Below are 21,964 nucleotides of genomic sequence, written 5' to 3'. Positions count from 1 at the left end.
AGAGAGAGAGAGAGAGAGAGAGAGAGAGAGAGAGAGAGAGAGAGAGAGAGAGTATTGCATTTATAATAATATTAAGTTAAGAGATTTTAAATCAAGCCTTTGGAATTTAATTCTCAAAAAATCCTAAAAAAATTTTATCGGTATAATAAAAAATATATTTCATATAAAGAAAAAATTTACAAAAATTATTATACTCAATATAATTTTTTTACTTAATATAATAAAAATTATATACTTAATATAATAATTTTTTCTTAAAATTTAAAGTTAATTTATATTTTTTTACAATATCATTAATGTTATATACAATATGTTTTATTTAATTTTTAATTATAAGACGCGAGATGAATGATGAATACAGTCAACTGAATTGTATGAATTCTGGAAAACTCAAAAATTCTTTATAAATACAAGATATTTCAAAAGTTTCTAATTAAAAGTGAAAAGTCACAACACCGCTTTATACACTTTGTGAAAAATTCTCACAGATAATTAAAACAACAAAACTATTTGCGTATTTTCTACTCATGAGAAATAAAGCGTTAATTATTTCGTCCGTCCAGCCTAAAATCTGGACTGACAAATATGTCGTGGACGATCGTGCTTTTTATTGAATCCCATGCATTTGATATTCAGTTAACGACCGACGTAGGAGGCGCGAGCACGAACAAAATAAAGCCGCATTTAGTTTCATTAAATAGCGTCCGGCGTGCAAGCACGCGATCGCTTCGATTATTCACACAGACAGAACAAATTCGCATATTCATAATTTTACAAAACGTTCTCTTCCGAAGGTAGTAATAGCAGAAAAGCCATTGAAAGATTTTTTCATATATGCGATATTGCACAAAAAAAAACAATTATTGAATTAACAAAATATGTTTGGTTAAGCAAATTTTGGTGGAAGTAAACAGAATTTCTGATTATCAGAATTAAATATTTTTGTATGCAAGCAGAATAGGTATACCTAAATTTAGGTATACCGGAATTTTATTGTTGCGTATAAAATCCAAGTTTTTAGTTACTATAATTACAAGGAAAAAGAGCATGGTTGAATTAACGTAACGTGTATAGTTCAAAGAGTATTGGTAGAATTAAGCAGAATTTTTTATCGGATTAAGTAATCTAATATTTTAACTTAAATTTCAGTTATTTTCACCAGAATTCGTGCTATCAAGTGTGTCTCGTTATCGTAGGAATATGTGTAATTAAATTTGTCTGATTATTTCAATCACAATTATGGATCGTTCATATCTTTTCAAACAGTCTTATTATACACGTATTTCAGGTTAACTCAATCAATTTTTTTCAATGTTTTATTAAGAATAATTATTGAAATTACTATTCAAAAATTATTGTAAGAAACAATTAGAGATTGTTTACAATAATTTAATACAAAAACTACAAAAACGTTTTATAGACTTCGTCCTACTTTGTTTTACGATATTCACCGAAAGAAACAACGTGAATAAGAGTTTCTAAATTCCGTATTCCTTGGAGTTTACGTCTGCGAAATGTCACATCGTTAACAAGCGGTCCTTTAAATTCTAAGAACTCGAAAATTGTTTGCATTTTCCCCGAACTTTTAGCATCGAATAGTTTTGTAGACATTGAAAATTCTTATATCATTAACGTGATAAATTCTAGAAGAAAAATCAGATAGATTGTATTGAAGACTGTCACTTGATGGGTATTGTTGTTGCTATGGGAAATGATATAAGAAGCTGTAAGCTGTAGGATCGCTGGAGGCATTACCACGAGCGTTCTGGAACGCAGCTGTCGCTCGTGATTAATTGCAGCGGCGATCCTAAGTAATGCCTGTCGATTCGTTATCTACGACGATGCGTGTGTATATGCACGGGGACGAACGGTCAGACCGGATGGACGGTAGCTTCGACAATTTTGTGGTTTAGGTATGCTCGCGTCTGCGGTTCCGAGGTATCGATATTGCGGTTGAGTGTCCAATTTGCGAGTGCCGACGAATCCGCTGATTTACGGACGACAGCCGGAACTGCTGCTACGGGAAGTACGACACACGCTCGGAAGCGGATAATCCACTTCTGAGGAAGGCTTTACGTCATTGGAAGGGGGATTTAAATTGGTGGATGTTCGTGGCAGTAATACGCGAGAAATAGCGCATGCCGCGTATAACAATAATTTTTCCGCGAAAGGTATATTTAAGACATAAATGAACATCTCTTTTTAAAGAAATCCTTTACTTTTTAATAATATATTGTGTTCACATATCTTTACTTATCGTATTTTTTTCGTCTATTTGAAAACCCACTAAGGAATATAGTCTTCCATTTTACGTTGTATGTTTTATAAAGAGAAAGTTATTTGTTTGAATTTACTAATCACTTTTAATGCATTCGTTGCTTGATTAATTGTCCGTATCTTTGTAAAAACTTTACGCACTATTAATTGCTACGTTTAAGAAGACTATTAATCGTTACGAATTCTCCGCGCGATAAAACTGTCTTAGACTAGAAGGAAAGTAATTTTAATGAGGTCGTCACGGCCCAACGAGCCGGATCGGGTAACGTTCGATTATCGGAATGGAAAGGATTCACGCTGTTGACGCGGAAAGATTTATGTCCTCGCGTCGGTGAATGATTTATGCTCGCACGGTTTCGCGTGGTTTAGGAGTGATAATCCGCACAATCGATAGTCACCTTGATTAAAATTGTAACGAAGCGCCAATAAGAACAAACACTCATCGAACTATAATAACAAAAAAATGAATCTTTTTGATGTAAATCTTGTGTCAAAAGAATAATTTTTATTCATATTCTGTATTGTCGTGTTGTATTATATTCTATTATGTTATATATAACATAATTCAGTATAATGCGACACGATATATAATAAGAAAAAGATTAGGTAGATATAAATTTGATATAATTTTTAGAAAAGATATTTATATCACATCTTTCCGAACGAGTGTAATAAATTAATTCATTATTTTACAGAGATTAATTATTCTCCGCGACTCTAGCTTAACACACACACACACACACATTCGAGGGGGACGTTTTTGCAGCACGAGATGCAGCCGTCGTGTATCATTCACTGTACGACAAATATGCAATTATCAATTATCGCCTCGATGAGCATTTAAGTGTTTATCCATGTCCCTATAACTGCGAACGGAGTTAACTATACTGCAAAGCCACTGCCGTTCAGCTGGAGCCAGCATAACAGCGCAAACTCCCTGTTGTAATAGTCTGCTGCACTTTAATTGACTATCATAGTCCACGAGCCTTCGTTATCATCCCCAAAATTAACCTGGTGTGTGGTAATCCTTGCGCGCACGCGTACGTCTGCCTACATGTTTGAGCTTTACTACTGTTGGCACGATATTGACATGTACTACTGTCGCTTCCTAATTGACTACCACTACTCGCACCGTCGTATGTATGCGCTCATGTAATCCGCGGTGTTGTTCCACTCGACGTATGCATATAACACGGTGCACTGTCGGTCGTTAGCGAAAACCTGATCATCGCGCGTTCTACTTATCAATGTGCATTCGTCTGTATCAATCTGCGTCTTCGATGAGAACAGTCGAACACGTTTCTGTATAAATCCATAATTTATATGAAAAGAACGGTTTTGTTAAAAAATCTAAAATTTTAGTTAGATACAAATCTGAAAATAATTTCGCTACACTATCAAAATAATTATTTAGAGTATTTAAATGGCAATGCTGCAAAAAATTGTAACATTTTGATTTTAATAACTCATTTGGGCGTCCTACATAATTCTTTCGATAATTCAAATAGAATTATCTGAAAATAATTTTGTTGGATCATCAAAATAATTACGATAATAATTTCAAGCATGAGTAATGATGCAAAAAGTTTTTACATGCAGTTTGAATGCCTTGCATAATTATTTTAAGGTCCAACAAAATTATTTTTAAATCTGATCTAACTAAATTTTTAGATACTTTAGCAAAAATTGTTCTGTATAGATTTATTATGTTTAGAATTTGTGATATATTTTACATTCAGTCTTTTTTTTAGAACCCGCGTTTCATGTCGTATTTCATCGTTTGTGATTATTGATCGTGTATTGTTTTGATATTTGTAACTGCTATCTGCATAACGCAAAACTTGTTACGATATCTCTCGCAAAACGTCCGCGCACACAAATAAGTTATGGATTCATCAAGAAACCGCGAACGTAATTGTACGAGCGTCAGCGTTGCACAAAAACGATAAATCCAAGCATTGTCTTCGAACGTTGGAAAGCCATTATCGAACGCCATTACTCGCGAAGCTAAATGGTCCCGAACTGCAAGGAGAACCTGATCGCCGAGCGCAGTTCGATACCTGAGTAACGCCATCGAGGAAATTTCGCGTTCCTTGAATCGTTAAGCTTCATCGTTAACCTCGATCGCTCGGACTCTAAATCACGATTCTGTCAATTTCACAGTGGCGGGTATGTTGGACTATCTCGGGAACCAATACCTTAATTAACATTCTAGATCTTTTTATGGACAGGAATTAAATGAATCACAATATAATCGCACTCCCTGTTGCTACTTTTCTGATATTTAGAGTTTTCAAGATATTAAAGGTCAAATAAATTTTAAAAAGTAAAGAAAATTCACATGGAAAGTGAAAATCCATCAAAAAAATTTTTTATTTTTAAATTTGTTTAAAATAATTGAATGGTTTACCGGTTTACACACACACACACACGCACGCACGCACGTACACAAATATTGTTTAAATTAATATCTTTTAAAAAATAAAGAATTCTAAAAAAGTAATAAGATAATAATATGTTATTATAATTATTATAATATATTAATGTAGATGTAATCAAGCAATTTGTGTGTGTAATACTTAGTTGCAATAATTTTTTGTAGGAATAAAGAATGAATCTAAGTACTGTCTAATATCTAAAAGTAAAATATGTAGTTTAAATATATGTAATAACACACTGGATGATGCGATAAGGTTAATTGTATCTCTATATTAATTTCATAAAAACATATTGTCATTACTCAACGTCGCTTTCGTTTCCAGACAGTAACCGCAAAGTTTTTAATTAAAAATTGACAGCCCGTGGTCGACATTCCTTCGGTTACAACGACGTTAATACAGTACGATCGCGTATGCCGAATCCACCATTCTGTTCGTTGGTAACCTCCGCCCTTCGAATAATAGACAAGGATGACAAAGTTTTAATTAAAAATTAGTAGCCTTTGAGAGGTGATCCCCTTGACTCTTCGTGTCGCCGAAAATCGTGAACGCTCGCTCGCTTTTCCACGACTACCACAAATTCCTTGAGTTCGAAATTCACCGTTCTCTACGAAAATTTACATCGAGACATAGCGGTTTATCTCACAGACGTGAATTTGATTTAATACATTTTCTCGGTAAAAATTCGATATAGATGAAATCGAGTTTCTTTTAAAAATATGAACCGATCAGTTATATAATATGTCTATTTTTTTTATAATATTTTTATTTATTATTTTTGACACTCTGGACAAAAATTTACTAAATTTTAATAAATATTTGTTTAAATAGTATCGACTAAACATTTACTTACAATAAATATATATTTATTAATAAAAAAAATGATTCTTAAATCAAATTAATGGTATCAAATAAATATATGTTTCAGTAAATATTTCGTTAGTACTCAAACAAATATTTATTAAAATTTAGTAAATTTTTTTTACAAATGTTTATTTGTGTATTTCTATATTTCTTGACAAAATTGCGCTCGTTTGATCAAATGCTTCAAATTTTTTCGTTTTTGAGCGGTTCTTTCCCTCACGTTTCTCCCTCATTGCACATAAACACGTAATCATCTTTTAAAAATCGATTATCGCGCCAGAAATCGCATTTTCGGTTGCTTGTTTGGCCCGACTTGTCGACTCGACAGGATAGACACGTATCCCAGGTCGAATGGATTGCACGTTTCGATCCTTTCCGAAAATTTTATACTAGCCAGGACGTCGATATCAATCGAATCCATCGCGTGACAACCAGCCGAAAAAGAATTCGCTAGATGATATCGTGTCGATCTATCGCACACGTCGCAGAATTCATATCGCGAAGCCGTTATGGATCTATTTTGGAAATCTCTTCTCAATCTTTCGCTCTTTCTCATTTTCTATTTCGGCCATCATCTCGATATAAATGATCTCATTTTCACTTCCTTCTATTTCGTCTTTCGTTCTCTGTTCTTGAAACACATCCTATGATAACATGAAGTGACAGTCTGTAAAAGATTTTGTTATTTTATGTAGTTATTTTTCTGAAAATTGTTTCACTATTTTATTTTATTTGTCATCTCTGAAATAATTTGGAATCTTTTTTGATATCAGACATATGTACATTAAGAAACAAATTATATCTATTGTCATATACATATATTATTAATTTAAAATAATTAACCCGAGAATAGTCACCTAGATTTTTATACTTTAACGACAGAAAATGTGAATTGTTGTAAAATGGATAGCGTTTTCTTTCTTTTTTAATAACTATTCTTTACGAACCTTTAAATATACAATTCAAAAACCTGCAATAAAAAAGCGTTATATTGAATGCTTTAATAATTAATAAAATCTTTAATTTTTTAGAAGTAATATTGTAATAAGTTGCTTAACCTATTTATTTTATTTAATAATTATTTGCTTTCTCTGCTTACTTTTTTTTTTTAGAAAATTATGAATGAATCCATATCTAATGTTTCCAAATGCCAATAAATTGGAAAACTATTATTAATATACTATATATTGTTAATAAAAGTGATTTTAATTTAAAAAAAAACACCTTAAATGATTGTTTACAAAACAAAAATAAAGTGACTATATTCCTGGATTAGAAGTAATAATTTATTAAATTTTAATTTGTTATAAGATCGTCATAGTATTGGGATAGCAAAAATTTTTACAGTAATTTCTGATCTTAAATCGAGAGAGGGAACATTAAAACGTGATACATCGCTCGAGGTATTCCAATTTTGAAGACGTACTCAGAGTTAACGCATATTTTTCCCTTATTCTTCTGAATTCTTAACCCGTCTTTCTGTACTGCTAGATCTCCATCTTGCTCGCAATTCCAGCTACTCCTATTGTTTTTCCACATTTTGGCCGTTTCTCACACAGTTTCGTTGTACTTCGCCTTCATTCGTTGCTGCGTTCCTTGACACTTTATCCTCGTTCTTCCTTCCTTTGCATCTTCTTCCTCGCTGTTCTACATATTCACACGGTTTTTCGTCAACATTTCTTCACCGACATTCATCTTCTTTTCTCGACTGTCTTCTAGCGCGTCTCGTCTTTCCATCCTTATTACATTCTTCTTCATTCTCGTTCCTCGTAAGTTGCAAGTGAATTCTCTTCCCGCTATCGTTCCTTTCTCACTTTAAATTTAAGGTTCTTTCCCTTTCCTGTTATTTCTTACTGTGGACGTGGAATGTCTTTAATAAATTATAATTTTTTTTACAATTATAATTTTTTATAAGCACATCTTCGACGATTCTTCGTAAAAATTTTCCCTATTAACTTTTCACATTTGATCTGTTAAGTGTGAAGGGATTAAACTGATATTTTATTCAATCTATATCTTTTTTCTTTGATTTTTTCTATTTGTGTGAAGAACTTGCGTTAGATTAAAGAAATTCTAATTCTTTTATTCCCTTCTCTCCGAAATAAATTTTTCTCTCACTTACACCTGACATCCACTATCCCACTCAGTCTTTCTTCTTATCCCACTTTGTCTTCCTCCTCTATTTCCACTTTTTTCATTTGCACTTTTCTCGCTCTCCTTATCGAGACATTTCGTTTGGCAAGAACTTTGATGAATCGAATTCTCGGGGTGACGACGGTGGTCCACCACGCAGCCTCCACGAGATGCCCGAACGAACAATGAGATCTAAGTGCCAAGCTTTATTCCAGGACGATCGCTCGAGATGTCACTGACGATGGACTGCCGTTATCTATAATACTGATCGTCGAAGAGAAAAGAATGTTATGATCTAGAAGATAATATTAGAGACTGCTACGAATGGTTGTGGATTTTTTAGTACCGCAAAATTTGCTATAATTTGCATATATGTAAAAATTATGCAATAAAAGTGATGCAAATGAATTGAATTAAAGTGGAATCTCCGATTTCTCTATCAAGACATCTTCACTCATCTCAAGATATTCTAATTATTACCTATTAGAGTCAAAATTGAAGCTCTGCTCTCTAAAATCTTTGGGGGGGAAGTAACTCTCTAATTAAGAGTAAAACATCATTCTTAAAAATTAACAATTGATCCACTCTTTTTCATTATTAGCTCAATTATCACTCTTTAAAATTAAATTCCACTCCAAAAATTCTAGAGAATCGTTTATATTCTTTCAGTCACTTATATATAATTTGGAAATTATTTTTATAAACTGTTGTTAAAATATTTAAAGGAAATATATTTATTTATTTATTTATTTATACTTTGTTAATCGATGTTGTTCAAAAACATCCTGTATATTAATCATGTACCATGCGAAACGAGAACCAGTTGTTATGAAAATTCCTACGCAGGATGCAATATCGTTTTTCATATTTTCAACGACGCGCTATTACCGAGGATTCCCAAAGGCGTAGTGGGATAATGCAGAACAGGGAGATTTCAATACAGAGATCGGTCGATTCGCGCGCAACCGGATACGCGACGCGTGTCCGGTGGAAAGCGATGGAAAAAAAGAGAGAGTGTCGCGATTTGAGTGCTCCCGCAGAAATGAAAATGCCCGACGCGGCACGATAATTGCTCGCGTCGTGTCGCTTTTACGAATTTCCATCGAGGTGCGATCGCAAGCGCGATCGGAAACCACTAACCAATCATCCGGCCAATTTCGTTCAACTGTAGGGTGCACGAAAAATACAATACACGTACCACGAGTGCCGCTTAAAAATCAATTTCGTAAAATAATATTAATAGGCTTGCCTGAAAAAGAGTGAAAAGGAAGAGGAACAAAGCCTCTGAAAAAATATTTGAATGGTCGAGACTCGCGTCGTCAGATTACAAGATAATTAAATATTCAATATAATTGAATATTTAAAGGTAAAGGGAATGTCGTTCTGTGTTTGACTCTTTGAAGACCTTATTTTTAGGAATTTTCGGGGTCGATGAATTTGATTCTGACTTCAAGAAAATAAAATTCCAATAGAAGAAAATAATTTGATTATCGTGAAACTCAATTAAGAGATTCTTGGTATCGCTAAGTTTGAATGCCTAAAAATGTCGAACCTCTAGTGAAGGAGGATCCAGTGTCACAGAGCTCACAATAATAGGACAGAGTTCAAAAGTTTGGAAATCAGTACGTATAGCTATAATGAGCTTTAAATAAAGCGAAACTGTATATTACTTTGCACATTAAAAGGAATCCCTAAAACTGAATATATATAATATATTTTATAATAATCAGATTATTTTCTTCAATTCTTTGCCATACTGGATCTACCATTTTCAATTTTTTATTTTCGTGACCTCTGATATACGAATAAAACATTAAATTATCCTTGGGCCAAGTTTCATGAGAAAAGTAGTTTATAAAAAAAAACTGTGTGACCCCAAATGAGATCGTTGATCCACAAAGGATTAATAATTTTACAATAAATAATATGCGCGAATGTGAAACGTTTCATTTGCAGTTAGTGAAACTCCAATGCAAGATTCTTATGCAGAAAAAATTATCTTGCGTAATTGTAACAGCCTTACACAATCCTTACACAAGATAGAATTTTAAAATATAACATAACGTAATCAAAGACAATTCAAGTTGAAGTAAAGTTTAAAGATTGATAAAAATGTTCTGTGAAGTATCTGTACATCTGTAAAAAGGAATATACGCATATTTTTGACAAATAAGGAATCGCGAAGGGATTAAACGCGGTTTAAGCGTTCGAATACACGTGTGAAGAAGCATCCTGCGAGAGAGGGTTTGCGGGATGCGGTTGCACGTATTCCGTGAATTTCACAACGGCTGAGTGCAGCCGCGGCAGAATCGTCGGGATGCATATTGTGGTGTCACCGCATGCACGCGCGTTTATATCGAACGCGCACTACGTAACGTGCAACACAATCCGGGAAGCGACGCGCGCTATATGCGCCGATGTAAGATTTATTTCGAGATTACATACCGTAGTCACGAGAGCCGCATTTCCGAGCTACGACGATCGTGTTTGCCGACGTAATCAGCAACTCGCGTTATGAATATCGCAATACTGCGCGGTTCTATTATAATCCCACGCGCGCAACACGATCACAAGATTCTCTGCTGCAATCATGAAGACGCGATTCCGTAAATTCCTCGCGGAGAAACAGCCAATGTAGATTATCGCGCAAATCTAATACACCTAAGAATTTGCAAACTTATACCGTGTATATATTGTATGGACTCAAAGTGACGTATTTCCATCATTCAAAATACCGTTTAAACTCGGATTTCACTCCAAGGAATTTAGAAAGAGTTTGGCACAGAAATAAAAAATTTATCGAAAGAATCTTTTTATATCCGATAAAGGTAACAATTGTGTTGGTTCTTATTATAAAGTTTAAATTGACATTTCCTACTTTTCGTATTTATTTTTCACGATGTTATATTGATCTTCCTTTATTTATTTTTACATTAATTTATCTTAAGCTTTTTTTTTTACAAATGTAACAATTATATAACGCAGTCAATCCATACATTTCACGTGAAACGTAAAATTAGCGACGAGACACTACCGTGTTTCCAGATTAGGCTCCACGTTGCATAATTACTCGTCGCATTATATTCCGTGAATTTATCGGGAAGGTTCTGTTATAAGTCGTATTTTCCGCTCCGTCGACGATCTTCTCCCGTCGCGTCTCGCTACTTACTTCCATTCCCCGCGTCTTCCGTTTCCGCGCGCAGATTCGCGACGGCGTGGAAACTAAGTACGCAAGACCAATTCAAACCCTGGCGAACAAACGAGTTGAAATGGAATCCTTCACGATTGCGATTAACGACGGAAACTATTTGGAAAATTATAGACTGCTGCATTCTAACGTGATATTAATTTCTTTACTCAAACAGAATTTTTTTATTCTGCATTCTAAAAAGTATGGAGTGGTTTAACATCATGCGGTGTTTATATAATTTACACCGTGTTGGTGTTGAAAAATAAATATACCATGAGTTTTAAATTCACATCATACCTATTGGTGTGAATTTAAAACACCACGCAGAAAACAAAATTTTCTCTGCCGCAACTAATCTTGGTTTATTATAATATATTTGCTGCCGTAACTATAAATTTATAAACTACAAGGAAATGGTTTGCTGTTGCTGCTATAATATATAGATATCATAGCTAAGACATTAGTTATGATACCTATATTTTAGCTGTCCATATTTTACACCTGCCATTTAGTTACCACATGCAATTTTTAGTTACGATAGCTACTTTCTTTTTTCCGTGCAATTATAAAACTGTTCATGATTTTAAATCTACACCTATACTTTTTAAGATGTACAGAATACACTGAAAAAAAGAATCTGGTTATAGCCATCGAATGTTGAGTGAAATAATTTCAACTAAATGTTCTGGTAATAACAACTAGACTCTTTTCAGTGCGTTTGTAGTGCTATTCATTTCGGGTTTCGTTAGATGGTGACGATTAACAATATTTCATTTAGTTAATTGTGATGGAAGAATGATACGTATAAAAAATTATATGATGATCTCCATTCTATTTTATTTTTCATTTTCCACATTCTCTTCCGTTGAATTTTCCAATGTTTCATTTCAATCTGCAGTTCCTAGCTGTCGTTCAATTAAGAGGTTGATACAAACCAGTAAAATCATCTGACATGTTTCTCTTCAATTATTTCAGACGGCGGGAAAAGGGAGCTGAAAGAACTACTCGTATTCTCTCTGACTGATTTCTCTAGCGGAAGAGCTTTGTGTTTTCTCGGGTGCGAGAGCGTAGACCGCCGATTTTCACGATATTCGATATAACCTGCGTTTTTATTAAAGTCACGTTAATTAAAAGTCGCTCGCATTCACTCGGAAGAAATAATAATTTTTTCCTCGTTTCGTTTCGAATCGACGCTACACGGGAAATCGAAGAAAAATATTGCTAGAGAAAGCCAGAGAAGTGTGCATACCGTTTTCCGCTCGTCCGTTCGATTTCACGCGAAACGATCGTCACCCAACGGAAATCAATGCCACTTTGTTTATCGAGAAGCACTCTCGCGATTCTCATTGGCCGTTTCCTCGTGTGTTACGAGAATGGATTGAATCAACATGCAATTACTATCTCGCAACGCTGCGCTCGACGGCAATGCGCCATCCGTATACGCGACGCTTGTAATTGTAGTTACACGCGATTGCATTGTTACAAATATTCCGGTCGCACACAAGGTATCCGGAATAACGACCGTTTCTCCTCTTGCCAATAAATAGCCAAACTCAATACAAGAAGAAATTCATGATGTCGCGCGTATCAAAATTTGTTATTAATTATCGCTAATTAAATGATTTATAAATAGGAACACATATATAGAGTGCACAAAATGTCATACCATTTACTTTATAACATATTTAGTTTTAATAAAATTGGTACAGAATTGGGATAGAAAATTAATTATCAAAACCTGGAAAATTGGATCATTAAATGGTATGACATTTTGTGCGCCATTTTGTGTATACGCGTGCATATTATAATTATGCCATCTAATTATGTTACGTCGAAGATATCACTGACGGGAACTTCAATGCTGTGATCAAAGTGTCATTATTAATAGCCGTGTTCCGTGCTGATCATCGTATTCGTTTATATTTCCCTCATGCCATTAGAAAGAGGAGCTTTAAATTAGTTCGCTTTGATTTATTATTTAAACGGCCTTATGGACGCGTAATCCTATTTCAAGAGCCTTCTATACCTCGTTTCTTCTTCATTGAACATCGAGATTCTATTTGCAATGCTATATAATATTGTCATACTACGTGAATGGAGTTATTGGTTGTTTCATTCGTCGCAAGACTATAATTAATTAACTTTAAAAGCCATTAACAAGATTACACGTCTATGCGTTGTGAAATGAAAAGATCAAACAATCCACACGATCGTGTTATTAAATTAGCTCCAAAATTTATTGTATAATTTTGTATAAGCTAACTGTGATAAATTTAAAAGCCTTCAAAGAAATTTCATGCGTTTATATTAAATGAAAGCATCGAATAATTCTCATTTATATCGGTAATTTATTGGTGATATATAGGTAATTGTAATTAATTAAAACAGATTCAAGAGTTACTGCAGAAGTTTTACATTCTTTCTCGATGAAATGACTTTATATATAATTATTAATCATATTACGAAATTAATAATAAAATTTATTATCGTAGAAATAATTCATAATAATTTTAATAACTTTTTACTTATTTCTTTATCGCGATTGATGGACAATTTATTAAAATCAGTTATTCGTTTACATAAATGTAAAATTCAAGTGTTTTTATTGAAACGCGCATTCGATTGTCAGCGAAATGAAATTCTGGTCTCTAATCATCGCCCTTTATCATTATCATCATTATTCGCAAATTAACTCTACACAGAACTCTCTACACACACATATTCATACCAAATTGACATAGTGATCAATCGCGATTTTCATTATATGAGAAAATCACGCGCGATAAAATTCCGTGCTAACGTAACGCGTTTCCGCTTTGACTCCACTGCCGAAAATGCAGATTTCATTAAAGTCCGGCCCGTTAATATCCGCAATATTATTCTGCCATGCGTTGGTATCCATCGGTTCATAAATAACGTTGTGTCAAAGCGACGTTTATAAATTACCGATGATGTCACGCTCCGATACACTCGCGGCGTTCAGTTTTTTCACGATCTCGTCCGAATACTGCGCGGGATATATTTAATATTTCGTGTCTAAACATAAAAAATAACATCAAATTATTCATGTTGCTCGAATGTAAAAATAAATTTTGAAAATATTTGTATTTTGTTTTCTATAAATGTACATTTCTCTTCAATGGAAATCAAAATCTGTCTTGTTTTAATCAGAGAAATTATTTTCAGTGGTTTCCTCTATTTAAGCGAAGTGTAACACGAAATAATATAACTAAACATGTAAATATTTTAGTAAGATAGTAAAAATATTTATGTTTCTGTTATTATACACAAAAAATTATATTATATACGCTGTTAAGTATTAATGGATTAAATTTAAATTAATTTTTTAAGTTAAATATAACATTTTGTTATTTTTAACTTTCAAATGTATCGAAATATATTATTTGTATTAAAAACATGTGATTAAGAAAACAGCTACATTTAATCAATTCATTTCTATGGTTAAATTGCCGAGTTTCGGAGTAAACAATGTATTATTAATGTACGCACTTAAAAAATTAATTAAATTTGAATCAAATTAATTTCTTGAATTAAAAACTGTTTAACTCTATCATTTTAGTTAAATTAACAAGATCAAGAGTAGAAACAATGGCGACTTGTAAACAATTAAAAATAATTCAAATTAGGTATAATTTGATATTATGAATTTAACAGTGTATTAACAACATTAGTCAACAGCAGTCTAATTGAAAGTAATCTTGTTAATTCGATGACAGTATTAATGAAACAAATAACGTTTTATTACAAGAGCATGGCGTATTTGTTTCATTAACACTGTCACTTAACTAGATTATTTTCAATTAGACTGCTGTCGACTAATACTGTTAATATGTGCATCATTTTTTCGTGTACGAATTTTTTAAGAAACAATTGAATTATATTTGTTATTTTTCATACAACGTTCGATTTTCTTATTGCAGTTGCGCCCATCGCCAGTCTCAAGATAGGTTCCACTCTGAATCCGAAGAATATCAAGGAGGGCTCCGATGTTTACTTCGAGTGCAACGTCAGGGCGAATCCCAGATCATACAAATTGACCTGGTTTCATGAGGTAGGCGCTGCATCGACTACTCATTCACTTTTTTCTTTATTTTTTTATAAATCGGGATTATCAATATGGTCCTCGTCATAAATCGAATGTTTAATAATGAGGCGAAAACGATGTGCAAATATTCCCCAGTCAACGACCAGAGTGCAACTCGTGTACCGACATAAATATAGACTGAACTCTAATTGCGTACGTGATACATAAAATATGAATAACACATGATTCAATCGTTGTTTCTCGATGAAGGTAGCCGAAACGTATTGATTTTTAATTATTGACATGTATTGTACAAAAAATTCTAATGCGAATTTTATTATATATATTGACGTGGGTTATATACCTTATCATATTTGATTCATTGTTGCTTATGGCTTTCTCACATTCTGGGATTGTTGTCGGTTTATACTGATGAACATCAGGAAATGTTTTCATGAGGAAATTGAGAACGCCGTGATTATTTAGAGTGTGAGGAATGCATCTTAGAAATATATTAGAAGATTGATAATTTGCATTGAAGATGGTCCGAATTGGAGCCGAAACGTCCGCATGTATTGTAAGGTACATTCTGAAGGAATAAAAGACATATTGTCATAAACAATTTACTACGCTCCACTAACTACGTTAGACTCTTAGAGTCTTTTGCCTATTTTATAATTGTAATGTACGTAGAAGAGTCCTGATTTTATTTATTTAAATTTTTTTAGTACATATATTAAGATTCTACGATTGAAGTACTTTTAACGGCTTTTAGTTGGATTATCTCTATATTCGTTTAACGTTCATTCTCGTATAATTATCTGAGAATAGTTTTAAACAGAAGATACAGATCATAGAGAAATCAGTCGAATCGTTATCGAAGGTTATCTGGGTTAGTTGTAATTGACCTGCAGGGCATTGCTTGAACACTTCCACCATTGACCTGCTTTAACCTATCCTAAATTGCGCAATATACATCTCATCACCGCATAATAACGTTATTCTCTCCAAAAGATCTTATCGATGGGCATGCAATACAAGCAATATTGCAAACGATTGCTTTATCAAAATTGTAAAATATACAAAAATATAGTAATAATTTAAGTGTGAAATGATTTTGTTAAATGAGTCATACACGTGAAAACAAGAGCTAAACTTTTATATTTTATCTACATCATAAAATCTACATCATACAAAATCTTCAATTTTCCTCTCTCATTTTCATAAACGAGAAGACGTCACATGAGAAACATTAATTTTTTTGATGTCACAGATTTTAATCTTTTTTTCTGGTTGTTGCAGATAAGTACTTAATTTTAACTATATGCATGATTAATTATCGCGCCATGTAACATCAGACGATACCTATAATTTATAAAAAACAGTGCATCGCGACTCCTGTCACTAGCTTTTCAAAATTTCGATTATTATTAATATCGACCTTTCAATACCATTAGTTTTAAAGAGACAAAAGTGGTGAGGTAAATGAACGCACGTACAACATATATATTTAACCACTGCAAACGGCCACAGGGCGGAATTTCAGGGACGACCGATTTTACCGGCTATTTACGCAGGTCCTAATGAAATATCCCCTAATTAGTACGCCTATTCCGTCCGGCATTAACATTGCGCACCGGGTTCGTCCGCCTACGGCACTATTCGATGCATGCGGCATTAGCCGAAATGAATTATGCGAATCATTGCGTAGTAACGCTGAAGCGATCGCGCGTGGACTGGGTGACATTTTCGCGATATTAAAAACAAATATAAAAAATTCCAAATGTTAAAAACTGCAAAGCGACGTTATTCAGACTGCAATTACGTCATCGACAAAAGCAAAATCGTAAAAAAGATAGATTTTCGAAAGTTTAACAGACGCGAAAATATCGCTAAATTATCCGAGACCGGGATTCAACAATTCCTTCGCATTTCATATTTATCGATTTAATCCTTTATGGATGGGTGGCTCCGTTCGGGGTCATCCCCTTTTATTTTACAAACTGCTCATTCGATTTTCCCGAAATTTGGTTTGTGGGGGATAATTTGCTAATGCTTTTCGGTCAAAACTAAAAAATTCAAAATGATCCAATATTTGCGAATAGAATTTTTAAATAATAATCCGATTGTCATAAAACTCGGTTTTAGTTTTAATTTTTAATTGCAAATAACATCAAGTTTTTAGTTTCGATTTATTTGAAGCTCGTTAGTGTTACATGTAAACAGTACTAGAACGTTATGACTTCAACTTAATTGACTTCCAAACTCTGATTGTGCCCTGAGGCACTAGATCTTCCATTGGATATTCCGTTACGTCTGAAATTTGACAATAGATTTGTTCACGTTGCTCACACTTTACACTCAGAATCTTCGCTTTTTCTCTCTTCAACATCCAAATATATATTTATTTTGTTTTAAATTGTATGAAATATACAAACATTTTTATAGATTTCATACAATTCGAATAAATCAATTTTCAGGCTATATTCAAACTTAACGATCCCAAAAACCGACTTTCATGATAATTAAATTGTTTTTTTTAAATACGAATTTTAGAATTTTTAAATTAACGATTCCAAAAATTCTTAAAAAATAAAAATCTTTATTCTCTTTCTCACTCCAAACGAGTGAAAATACTGCCACTATTAAAAAAGAGTGAAAAATTTGCATTCTTGAATAAGAGTGGCAGATTTTCACTCTATTTTTTTTTTTTAAGTGAGATTTATATCCACTTATCCAAAGGAAAATATCTCGCTCTGTTTTAAGAATGAATCTCACTCTAAAAGTTGAACTCTCATTCCAAAAGAGTTCACATTTTTAATAGTGCAAATTTATTCAATAGTGGTGGTATTTTAACTCTTTTGGAGTGCGATTTCACTCCAAGAAATTAAAAAAATATGTTTCTTTATTAGGAAGCTCCCTTAAAAAGTTAAGCAAGTTAAACAAAAAATTCTACTTGCATAAAAACCAAATATCGAAGGATTGTTTTGAATTGAAACAAGTTAAAGCGATATATTTTATGTGTTATAAGAGGATACGAAAATGCCATTCGTTAGGAAACGAATTGCCGAAGTTAGCGTGGAAAGATCTTTAGCTCCCGCATAATCAAAGCGAGGCTTTGCTGCGGCGCGACGCAATTAATCAGATTTGAAGGCGTCCCGGCGCGAGACGATTTACTCTCGGATTAGTCTCCGAGGAAGCTGCGGAGGAAAGCACGCCTCGAATTTTCCTGCAAGTCTACCCTCTGGAAAACCTCACACTTGTGTAACTTCGAGTATCTCCGTGCAGGATTACGTCAGTCTTCATCGTCTCGCGTCATTCCACGCGAACGATCATTCGTGTTGAAACATTGGTATGTAATTCTTCTCCTACTTTAGCTGGCCACTTTAAACACGATAACAAAAGTAAGCGGAGAAAAGTTTTGACTCTTTCACCGTTCGACACAAGTGATATATTCTTTTTCCCGGTGGAGACAATCGTCAAAAGCACATATCGTGCAGATTCTCTTTATCTTCGGTCACTCAAGGATCGTCGGAGTTAAGCCTCTTGAACAGGATTACGTCTTTCATCATTTTCCCCTCTCTCCCTTTCTCCCTCTCTCCCTTGTCAATCCCTGGAGACCATGAAATCCTACGAGCATTTCCTCGATTCACTCGTAATATCCTTGGCATTCTGCAAGGATATCAAGCAGTGGTATGATGTCGCACGTAAACTGTGTGATGTTTCATGAAAACTGCGCACTCGAGTCAATAACAATCCTTTATTAGCTTTGATGAAACTGAATACTGTACAAAGTTTACGACTATTTTCGTCAACGAGCGAACCAATACTGCAAATATAGATTCACATCAGACTCGAGATAATATCTTTCCGTCAAATCACAACGATTGCTCCCATTCGCATATGTTGCGAATAAATAATGCAAATCGAGTGACTTGCAAATATCTTCTGGAAATTGCCCAGCAAGATTACAACGGAATTTCCAGCGGCGAAATTCTTTACCTTTGTCGGTTTCAATTAAGTAAAAATTCAACATACAAAAAGTTAAAACAAGTAGCTATTTCAACTCTCTAAATATTCTGAAGTGAAATATCGCTCTAAAAGATTGAAAATTTAACCAGACTTGACAAAAGTGAAAATATTTTCACTCTTGAACAAAAATAGCAAATTTTTAATCTTTATAGAAATGAAATTCACTCTACAGAAATGAAATCTCACTCCTAAAGAGTGAAAATCTGCCACTCTTGTTCAAGAGTGAAAATATTTTTACCCTTTTTTTCAAGATTCAATCAATTTTTCAAGACTGGCTCAATTTTCAATCTTTTAGAGTGAGTTTCACTCCAGAAGATTTATAGAGTAAACTTTTATCTACGAACGTTATTTATCCTATATATCACAATTATTGTAATTTTACTCCTTACACTTACTAATTTACAATAATGTCATAATTACTTTGCTATTGTACAATTTTCACGCAAAAATAGTATTTTTCTTTATCCTCATGATCTTGTATACTTCTCTTCTAATAGATAGAGCAAGGCTTTTTTTGTCCGTTTTTAACGATAATGTCTGTTTCTGCACAATAATATTGAACATTTGAAAGTCATGCTTGTGCGTTTAAAAAGCAATCATGATTGCATGTATAAGGTAATTGCAATGCGATCGCGTCACTGCAAAGAGATATTATTTAAACAATATTAAGAATCTTTATTATATTAGATATTATTTACTGTAGTAAATTTTATATTACTTTAAGATTGAAACTGACGGAATAGCCCCGTTCTACCCTATTACATTTTTCATAATTATTTTGCATCTTTATTTATGTATATTCTCCTTTCTCCTGTTCAATACCTTAGCTCTTTCTTTCCGCAAGTAAATAATAAAGCGAGAATATAAAAATGATATGTAAAATGAAAGAGAAAATAATGACAGGAACACGCACCGCATAACGTTTTCTTTATTTTAAAATTACTGATTGATAAATATTAACCTAACATAAATGTCTAAGGTTTCTCTTAGAGAATTTTCAGAAAAAGAAGTTATGTTATAAAAGTAATGTCATTTTTTTAATGCACTGTATGTACGTTTTTATGCAGATCTCAACCACTTAAGACATAATGTAATTGATTTCGACGTAAGTAGAAGCATAACAAATAAAAATACATGTTGTCTCGGATATAGAAAATAATCCCCTCGAGTCACTTTTTCTTTTTGTTTCTCTCTCTCTCTCTCTCTCTCTCCCTCTCGTTCTCTCTCCCTTCTCCTCTTTCTTTTGCATACTGTTTGCTTCGGACAATTTCGCGGATCGTTTGTCTCGGTTCCAGCAGCACTACACTGTTGCATATTTAAACGAAAAGACGGGCGCGAAAGGAAGAACGTTGACTGTCCTCTTTAAATTTGTAAGAGGCAGGACGAAGGTCCTCACGGCATAAAGAAGGAGGATCGTCTCTCTTCTCGTACGCGCGCTTACAGGACAATTTTCTTCCTTGAATAGTCGCGTGCGCCGCCCGGAGGGACGAAAATTTTTCCTTAGAGGGGCAGGAATGCCGTAACGCGACTCCAGGGAATTCCGGGCGAAATTTCGCGAATTATTTATCGGCCTGGTGGCGCACGCCGAGAACGGAGACGACGACGGAAGGTGTGAGGTTGCACGTCTCAGATAAATGATGTGGTGAATCGCGCGAGAAAATCGAAGATGGCACTCGGTATCATTCGGACAGCATCAAGAAAATTTTCTTCTCCTGCCGTGAATCCTAGAAAGAAACTTTTAATTGGACAGTATTTCATATAAAAGGAACGAAGTTGAAGATATTTTGGAGATGCTCTTGCAGCTCTCTTCTTTTCTTTCTTTTTCTCCCGCTTGAAATACTTTGTATAATATAAAAAATATTCATAAGAAAACTTTCTTCTATAGAAATGAAGAAAATAATTTATATGAAAAGAACTGAGAGTTGAATCTTTTAGTATCTTTTTTTTTTACTCCGTTGCACTTTCAAGCGCCAACTTTGATTTACTCCGTTTGCATTTTCCTGCTCGGTAAAATTATTACCGATGTTCAAGTTCTCGCGAAGGATTTAAGAGCCCGATCCGCGGGATGCGGTGAATTTTCGGCGACGGGGCGGATCGAGTAAGTTCGCCGCCATTCGAATGGAATTTTAGAGCAAGGATAATTTGGAATGTCTGCAGCCATTCGTGCGGCCGCGCGAGCGTCGGTGTGCACTCTCGTTGAAATTATTGTAAATTTACGAGTACCCCGTTGTCACACCTCCCGTTCGACGGTCCGCATCCCGTTCTGCTCGTCGAACCGAACCAATAAATTGCCCACGAATCACCGGCCGCCGTTGGTTTACCAATCCGTAAAAACGTCCGTACGACGAAAATTTTATTGTGCACGGATGACGCGCTCCGGCATGTGTATGCACACGAACGCATCATTTACTATCGGGCAAAAATTGCGGCGACTCTTTCGCAATGACGAGATTCGCTCTCTAGCCGCATCCTTTTATCAAAAATTTAAAATTAATCTGGGGTTAGTCGACATCAGGATTCGGGGGATACATATTGTATTTATCTGGAATTTTGCTTTACATTGTGCCCATGGCGATTATCTTAAATTACTTATCATTCTCCCGGTCGTAATCTTTAACTATTTAAGTGCAAAACACTTTTAAACAATAATAAAATTATAAAAGATATTTAAAAACAAAAATAGGAATGTAAAAATTTACTATTTATCTTTTGCTACAAAATTTTGATTTACTTTTTTTCTGTATTTATTATCCCTAGCTGCAAATTGCAGAATGTGATTAAAATAATTGTTACAGTATTTTTATGAAAATTATAAGCAATTAAAACAGATTGAGTACGCCATACTACAATGTTTCACCCGCAACAAAATGGTATATGGCATTGAAGGGTTAATTGAATTTGCTTTGTCATGTTGCTTTAAGTTAATCTCGTTTCTCGCTCAGCAACAACCGCGTAGTAAAAACTTCTTTAACTTGTATGAAAACG

General features: G+C 34.0%; 1 protein-coding gene across 1 annotated transcript in view; it reads left to right on the top strand.

Moving 5' to 3' along the window:
* LOC108757626 (basement membrane-specific heparan sulfate proteoglycan core protein) overlaps nucleotides 1-21,964 on the top strand; it is a 235,045-nt gene that overhangs the window by 186,761 nt on the left and 26,320 nt on the right. The window contains exon 8 of the mRNA XM_018502094.1: nucleotides 14,844-14,974. Within this exon, the coding sequence (XP_018357596.1) occupies nucleotides 14,844-14,974 (131 nt within the window). The remainder of the gene's footprint in view (nucleotides 1-14,843; nucleotides 14,975-21,964) is intronic.

The sequence above is a fragment of the Trachymyrmex cornetzi genome, unplaced genomic scaffold (assembly GCF_001594075.2).
Source record: "Trachymyrmex cornetzi isolate Tcor2-1 unplaced genomic scaffold, Tcor1.1 scaffold147, whole genome shotgun sequence".
NCBI classification, from domain to species: Eukaryota; Metazoa; Arthropoda; class Insecta; order Hymenoptera; family Formicidae; genus Trachymyrmex; species Trachymyrmex cornetzi.
Note: the sequence above shows the minus strand (reverse complement) of the source record. Positions and strands in the feature narration are given on the sequence as shown.